The following is an 8,524-nucleotide window of genomic DNA, read 5'->3' as shown; positions in this document are numbered from 1 at the left end:
GACTACGAGTGTAGCCAATCATAGATTTTTCTTATGAAAGTCAAAGAATGTGTATAGTATGTCCTTTGGATTAAAGGAAACTTTTGGTGACAACAACAAATTTGTTATGCATACCCTTCACAACAAGATGTTCAAGCCAAAACTCTACCTTATTTCTAGTCTAAGTTAGTTCAAGCATAGACAACAAAAAGGCACTCAAACAATTTACATGATATACATCATTGATCATGCCACTCTAATATTCAATCTTTTCATAAGTAGCAAACACAACTACATAATAATTTTGATAAGAGGATTTCTTTCTCTATAGCTTCTTTTAATTAAAAGAAGGAAAAAATCATCTTTAACCATGTGATTGGTGTATCTAGAGTCGACTATCCATTCACTTTGAGAAGTATGAGCATGCAAGGTTTGATGGGCATGATAAAAAATGTATAGTTATCTAACTTACCTTTTGAAGTTCAATTTTGCAGGTTGGTCAATCTTCTAGCCAACACATCTCCTTCAACATCTTTCTTTTGATTACAGTGGAATCGGCAACAGGGGCAGCCTCGCGACTTGCGTTACACGAGGTCGATTATGACCGCTACCTCTATAACCACTGGGAGCTACGCCTGCCCCTCTATACAGCTCCAGGGTAAGTCCGGGGGATTTGAACTCGTGACCTTCGGTACGGAGCCCGCCTTTCTAACGAACTTCACTGCATTGTGATTACCAACTCGCCTACCCCCGTGGGGCTATCTCCTTCAAGATGTTTCACTTTCTCCTCGATTTTTTTTCTATTGACAAGCATTATTTACATGTCCCAATTTTCTATAACAGTGGAAGGTCTTATTCTTTCTACCTTTCTTAGTCAAAATCTAATCACCATGCTTTCTCTTAACATCCAAATGTGTGATGGAATTGCATAAATTGTTGTTCCAACACTATATAACACGATTTTCACTAACACCTTCAAATGACACGATAATTGATGACCAACGTTTTTGATCTACATAAAATCATATACCTAGCATGTACATGACATGATCTCATGGAAATGGTTGGTATGGAAGTTGTCGTGTTGCATAATACTATCTCAATTCCCATGCATCTCTTTAAATAATGATGGGCATGTTATGAGGGTAGAAAGCAATAACGTACAAAAGTTTTAAAATTAAATTTATTTCACATTGTCTATATTCATACAATTAAGTCATTGTAAATGTGATTTGTACAAGCTCTCAAATGTCCTAGCAAAGAAAATATTACATATCTAACTTAATTTCTCCACTCTAATAACCTCTATCAAGATTGTATTGTTGTCACATACATTGTTGTAGGTCAAAGATGAAATGAAGGTTTATCATTGGAACACCAATTGTATAGGTTTATTTAGAGGTAAGATGGATCAAAGTCTACATTATTTAAACTCCAATGTTTATCCAATGATGTATTTAGTATTGTATAAGGATAATGCTCAAAAGAATAGGTAAATCTAAATCAATATAAGATCTCCTTAATAATTCACCAAAATGATCGACTCTTTATGTGGATATGATAAATGGTACAAACTATGAGGATGAAGTGGTAGAGGATATAACATATTCATCCTAATTTATGTGCAATGCTGCCATTGGCATATTTTATGACCTTTATCTTATCGGGGCCAATAAGTTGGCATCCTTGGCTACTAAAAAAATGTCTACAATGATTCATGCAAACCTTGTTACCTATACTATAATTCCTAAAACAAAGGAGATCTCCTTTGAACCTAAGTAATTTTCACTCTATATCGAGTGTGAATACTCCATACGTAGACTTCCTTGGTGAGATGTCACATTTTTTTCAATCATTCATGATATTCTTGTCTTGATATCTCTTGCTATCATGGATGGAGCCTTACATCTTTACATATGCCAAAATTAATATGTTTGTATATGTATTATGATTTTTAACTAAATAGATCTAAACAATGTTCTAAAATAAAGGGTAATATAAAAGTTGAAGATACTTTGTCTCAAAATCTTGTACTAAGAGAATGACTTTGATGTGCATGATTTGTCAATTAATCCACCTAGCTCATAAAAACTAGTTTAGAATTAACTCTCAATTTAAAGGAAACTAAATATTTAATTAACAACCTTAAAACTCGTGAAAAGAAAAGAAATTAAAATAAATTCTACTTATAGATCCCATCATAAATATTCTGCTACACTATAACACCATATTTGTAAAATATAGTATTCATTATGCACATCAAATTATCCATCTTTTAAATATTAATGATTTTTAAAACTTTAATGTAACAATTTTTTTGACTTGAAGTAAACCCATAATAAAATAAAGAAAAAACATTTATAGAAGATTTATTGAGTGGGCCTAATGGTTAAGAGCATGTGTTTCCTCGTAAAAGATCACACAGTCAAATAACTCAGTAAAGACAAGTCCCTTGTCCCACAAACAAAAAAAATTCATACATCAATTTAATGTGTGGTTTAACCATAACCTTAAAATTAAATAATAATAATAAATTTATTTATAAATTAAATATATATTAATTTTTAACTTTTAAATATATAATTTCTTATTTTTATTTTTATTTAATATATAAATCGAACCAATAATAATCACATTGCAACACAATATGTATAGCATGTTGGATGATAAATACTTGCAACACAATATGTATGGCATGTTGGATGATAAATACCTTTAAGAATGATGATAAAAATCAATATATATATATATATATAAATTTTCCACCTGATGTACTTGCCATATACTTTCAGTGTAATTTCCCATATAAAGATATTGAAGACTTGTAGTTCAACCCTCATCAATATGGGGGCCCTTCAAGTAAAGACAAAGTGAGCTCTGACAAGACAGTACAAAACAGCCATTGATTAGAGGTGGTTTTCAGAAACTTTACAGATATGCAAAGTTTTGGGTGATAAATTTGTCATTTCTATCTTTCTAATTCTTTAAAAAGATATTACTTGGCCGATTAGATTTAAATTCAAAAACATTTTTGAAATGTCTATTTAAATCTTTGTTTAAAAATAAATATTCAATTTAAAAATATTGTGGAGAAGTATCAGTAATTCATTTTTAATTTATTTACCTTTTGTGTGGAATTGCAGTTTTGTCAGTGCACGGTAAATAAATCCAGAGTTACATATGTTTACCATTTTATTTTCTTTTGATAAAAACATTGCATGCAAATAGCTGTCACACTCATTTTGAAAATTGAATCGAAGTTTGTCATTTCGAAAGAAGGTCGGCACGGGGAAACCTGCATCACATTTAACTTTGGGAACTTCTACGAAGGTATCCATTCTCTGTCTTGTGATCGGAGAAGGTAACATTGACTTGACTTTCTTGGAAACGGGGTTTCATATCGATAGAAAATGAGAGAAGGCAATGTACCTTGAACGGTTGGTCCCGTGGCCTGACTTGGGCCCATCCAGCTTCTGAATAGGACCGCGGGAAAAATCTGTGAGGATAATTAATATATATGTCAGAAGGACGGGGTTAAGCATAGAGCTATTGCGGGGAATCCCTAACGCTCAGTGTTCGGCTCTCACCTCCGTCGAAGAAATAGCCAAGGTAGACACTTTACATTTTTAGTGAAGTTCGAGTGCTGATTTAAATTTTCGAAGAGAATACCTCTCAGCATTTGTAATTTATGCTAAAACTTACAGCAGATTCGATGCCAGACCAAAATTCACAGATTGAGGCCATTATTTGTGGACAATATTCGAAAATAGAAGCAAAAGACTGTAAGTTTTAGCCTAAATTACAAAAGCGGAGAGGTATTCTCTTCGAAAATTTGTCCAAATCAGCAATCAAACTTCAGTTCGAAAATTTGTCGAAATCAGCAGTCGAACTTCAGTTTGACATGCAGTTGATACTTGAGTATATGTTTGAAGTTGTTAAATATGGTTAAAGCTTTCGCAAATATTGCGGATATGACAGTTAGTGGCCTTGATTTTTTCTTTAGTGGTTTGGAAGACGATTTTTCACAAGTTTTTTAGCCGTTTTTCTCTCTGTTTTTTCAGGGGCTTGACTTATTTTTGGAAGAAAGGTCATGACTTTTAGTTCAACCTTTGCTTCACAGCTGTAGAACGCTCTAGACTGTAAGTACCGAGGTTTCGAAATCTCTGTCTTAAATTTCAGAATTGTTTATATTGATGGAAATTCTTGCTCCGTTTTTTACCTCCTGGGAAATTCTTTGATCGAATTCAAGATTATTGTAAGGTTTTTCGATTCTGAGGAACAGTTTCCGAACGACATTTAGTCCTGGTGAGATTTTTCTGTGAAATATTTTTATTTCTGGGTCAATGAAGTACGGATATTTCGAGAAAATAACAAGCTTTTCGAATGTCTAATTTCTTGGATCTTTGAAATGGCTTAGAGTTTTAATGGTTGTTTTCTAAAAAATTGTTAGTAATTTTGCCGCAAGACAGTGGACTGTGCGGTGCATGGGCTTAGGTTTTTCATTATTAGCTTGGATGATGATTTTCTACTGCCCTTTGCCATTTTCCTCTCTGGTTTTCTCGGCTACGACTCTAAATTATCGCTTCCATCAGCTTGGCTTCCAGAAGTCTTTGTGGCCATCACTTTTGACTTTATCCTTGTTGCGTTTTCTTGGCTCATTTTCACACTGTAGGGTTCAATTTTCTCCTCGGAAGAACTTTGCTATGTGAAATTGAAGGTTCTTGTTTCGAAGTTCTTGCTGCGAAGCTTTAAAAATTGTCCTCTTTAACATCCTTCGGAAAAAGCTAATCAATATTCCAATGTAAATTTTGAAATTCATTAGGATATCAACAGTCTAAATCTGAAAATTTAAATTATCAGGTCTCATGAATCTCATACTAAATAAGCATGATATTCAATTCTACTATCCTGAATCCATACTTCGTTTTCGCCTTTGTTTGGATTTCAATTTAATAAATATTGGGAAGCTTTTTATTCCTCAGAGTAGTTTCTTGATCAAAACTAGTCCTGGTATAGGTTTTGCCTTGAAATAGTTTGTTTCTGCCTCCATAAAATACAAACATATCTGACTTGAAACTTTAGTAATGTCCTCGTCGCGACTCGCGTAGAGGCTTCTATATTTAATTTCCATATTATTTTTAGAGAATAAGTCATGAAGTATAGTTAAATCCAGTTACTTATTAGTTAGAGTAAGTTTTAGAAAGTTAAATAGTTAAATTTAGCAATTGATGTATTTTTAAGTCATATTTTTGGTTGCTTTTAGTATATTTAATTGTGTAGTTTTAAGGAATTGAATAAGTATAATTGCTTTATTTTAAAAATTATGTTTTTTTGTCTGAATAGAAATTTTGGTCATATTTTGAAAAAGTTTGGTAGGATTTTCGTAAATTTAAGTAAAAGCTGTTAAAATTCATAATTTTAACCGTTCTAGACTTTTTTATGGTGTTGAATCTATTCCTATCATTATTTTTGTAAATGTAAGTAAAAGCTGTTAAAATTCATAATTTTAAGTGTTCTACACTTTTTTGATGGTGCTGAATCCATTTCTATCATCAAAAACATGATTCAAACACTGCATTTATAGGATTTTTTCGGATTTTTTTACCCCAATTCTAATCACTTTGGATGGTCTAAACAATTCGGTGCTCCTAATTCAAGTTATTTTTAAAAAGTTAAATTTACATCTGATGTATTTTTAAATCTAGTTAAATATTAGTTTGAGTTATTTTTAAAAAGTAAAATAAGTAAAATATAGCAATTCATTTATTTTCAAGTCCTATGTTTTTAGTGGCTTTTAGTTTATTTAATCTCGTAGCTTTAAGCAATTGAATAAATCTAATTAAATATTACTTTTAGTTAATTTTAGAAAGTTAAATTTAATAAGTCATGTATTTTTAGTGACTTTTAGTCTTATAATCTATTTAATCTTGTAGCATTAAGCAATTGGATAAAACGATTACTAATATTGTGGTTTCCATCTCTATCCATCTACTTAAAAAAAACTTCATTCATCTTGTAGCGAAAAGTGGACAAAATCCCCGAGCTTTAACATATCAATTGTGCCCCTGTGGCTCTGCAGATACAACAGATTTTAAAGGAAATCTTGAACCAAGAATTATCATGGCGAGGAATCGACTGGAAGTATTAAATGCTTTGGACGTAGCAAGAACGCAATGGTACCACTTTACTGCAATCATTATTGCAGGCATGGGCTTCTTCACGGATGCCTATGACTTGTTCTGCATTTCCACCGTCACGAAGCTCCTGGGAAGGATTTATTACTTCGATCCGAGCAGCAAGAGTCCCGGTTCTTTGCCTCCAAATGTCTCGGCTGCTGTGAACGGGGTGGCCTTATGCGGAACACTTGCCGGACAACTTTTCTTTGGTTGGATGGGCGATAAACTGGGACGGAAGAAAGTTTATGGAGTCACGCTCATGATCATGGTTATTACTTCCATAGCGTCTGGCCTTTCGTTCGGTAGCACAGCCAAATCCGTAATGACCACGCTCTGCTTTTTCAGATTCTGGCTCGGCTTTGGCATCGGCGGAGATTATCCTTTATCTGCCACCATTATGTCGGAGTATGCCAACAAGAAAACCCGAGGGGCGTTCATCGCAGCAGTGTTTGCTATGCAAGGCTTCGGGATTCTTGCCGGCGGTGCGGTGGCCATTATCGTCTCCACAGCATTCAACAAGAAGTACGAACGTCCTGTATATCAGGATGATCCTCGAGGTTCGACTGCTCATGAAGCCGATTATGTGTGGCGGATCATTCTCATGTTCGGAGCTGTTCCCGCTGCTTTGACATACTACTGGCGAATGAAAATGCCGGAAACGGCTCGCTACACTGCTCTCGTCGCAAGAAACGTAAAGCAAGCCGCGGCCGACATGTCCAAGGTTCTTCAGGTAGACATTGAAGCAGATATCCGAGTAGATGAAGTGGTTGCAAAGAATGACTTGGGGTTCGCTTTATTTTCAAAAGAGTTTGCAAGGCGACATGGCCTACATCTATTGGGGACTGCAAGCACATGGTTTCTGTTCGACATCGCTTTCTACAGCCAAAATCTTTTCCAGAAGGACATCTTCACTTCTGTGGGATGGCTTCCCTCAGCCAAGTCAATGAATGCAATAGAAGAAGTTTATAAAATAGCTAGAGCGCAGTCGATTATTGCTCTGAGTTCGACAGTCCCAGGCTACTGGTTCACAGTCGCATTCGTGGACCACATAGGCAGGTTTACAATTCAACTGCTGGGATTCTTCTTCATGACGGTCTTCATGTTCGCGCTCGCTATTCCATACGACCACTGGCGGGGTACCAAATGTGACAGCGGCTACTGCGGCGGCAATCACGGGGCCTTTGTTATACTTTATGCCCTCACCTTCTTCTTTTCAAACTTCGGTCCAAACACCACCACCTTCATTGTGCCTGCTGAAATCTTTCCCGCGAGGCTTCGTTCCACATGCCACGGCATATCGGCGGCAGCAGGTAAAGCGGGAGCCATTGTTGGAGCCTTTGGTTTTCTCTACGCCGCTCAGAGCACTCATGTTGCCCAAGTGGACAAAGGCTACCCGACGGGTATTGGCGTTAAGAATTCTCTGATTCTCTTAGGGGTAACAAATGCCCTTGGTTTCCTTTTCACATTCCTTGTCCCTGAAACAAATGGCAAATCCCTAGAGGAGCTATCTGGCGAAAACGGTGAAGAGCAAGGAGTCGAACTGGAACGCACTCATTCCAGACGCAGAACTGCACCAATTGAATAGCTGGATAATCTGAATTTACTGGAACAAAGTTGTGAAAAAATATTTTAACAGTAAGTGCAATAAGCTAATCTAGTCTTCTACAGCACTATTATAGATGTTTGTTTGTATTTCTACTCTCCAGACGCTATATATCTACTAGGTTCGCATTTTAAACTTTTGAGTGCATAACTTCCCCTTCCTTATTTTGCAGAACACTATTTTACAGGTTGTATGATAGATGTAAGTGTGATTGTTCATAGCGTTTTTCACTTAGATGTAAACTGAACTGAATGTTTTTTGGTTTGTTGTTTTGGGATTCCCCGTATAAAATTACAGTCTCCATTTTTTAATCCTCGTGAGATTGTGTATTAGTCCGACGTTATGCTTTTATACAATTATGCCGACTAGATATTCGCTGACATGGGTGGAGACTTAGATCTGACCTCACCGACATTGGCTAGCTTTGTCCGCTTCATGGTTTATTCGGATCAGTCTTCATTCAATTTATTTAACTGAATTTTTGTTAAGAAAGTAATTGTTTTTTTTAATAAACTGTTTATTTTGAAAATTCTAAAACCTTAGGTGGATTTCTAGTTCCATTCTTATTGGAATAATTCTATTTAGTAAGCTGTAATTTCAGCTAAAACAGGTTACTCAAGTTGTAAATCAGTTTACCATAGAGTCTATGAAAAAAAATTTAACTTCTAACCAACAGTTTCTTCATAATTTTAATTTTATTTTTAGAGAGTGATGTTATGATAATAAATTAACACTTCATCAATAAAGGTTTGATTAAAAAATTACC

General features: G+C 35.1%; 1 protein-coding gene across 2 annotated transcripts; it reads left to right on the top strand.

Moving 5' to 3' along the window:
* Positions 1 to 3,354: 3,354 nt before the first annotated feature.
* On the top strand, positions 3,355 to 8,069 carry LOC149149233 (putative inorganic phosphate transporter 1-3). Of its 2 annotated transcripts, XM_089438488.1 has the most exons (3): positions 3,355 to 3,589; positions 4,043 to 4,118; positions 6,059 to 8,069. In XM_089438488.1, exon 3 carries the CDS (start codon positions 6,100 to 6,102, stop codon positions 7,738 to 7,740), a length of 1,641 nt encoding a protein of 546 aa, XP_089294614.1. In that variant the 5' UTR covers positions 3,355 to 3,589; positions 4,043 to 4,118; positions 6,059 to 6,099; the 3' UTR covers positions 7,741 to 8,069. The 2 variants fall into 2 exon arrangements, with proteins under 2 accessions (XP_089294614.1, XP_089294615.1); XM_089438489.1 differs by lacking the exon at positions 4,043 to 4,118 and having other exon boundaries at positions 3,355 to 3,588.
* The last annotated feature ends 455 nt before the right edge of the window (positions 8,070 to 8,524 follow it).

This window comes from Pinus tabuliformis, chromosome 9 (genome assembly GCF_031772625.1).
Source record: "Pinus tabuliformis cultivar Carrire ecotype Pingquan chromosome 9, CPIR1, whole genome shotgun sequence".
NCBI classification, from domain to species: domain Eukaryota; kingdom Viridiplantae; phylum Streptophyta; class Pinopsida; order Pinales; family Pinaceae; genus Pinus; species Pinus tabuliformis.
This window is presented reverse-complemented; position numbering and strand designations above follow the sequence as displayed.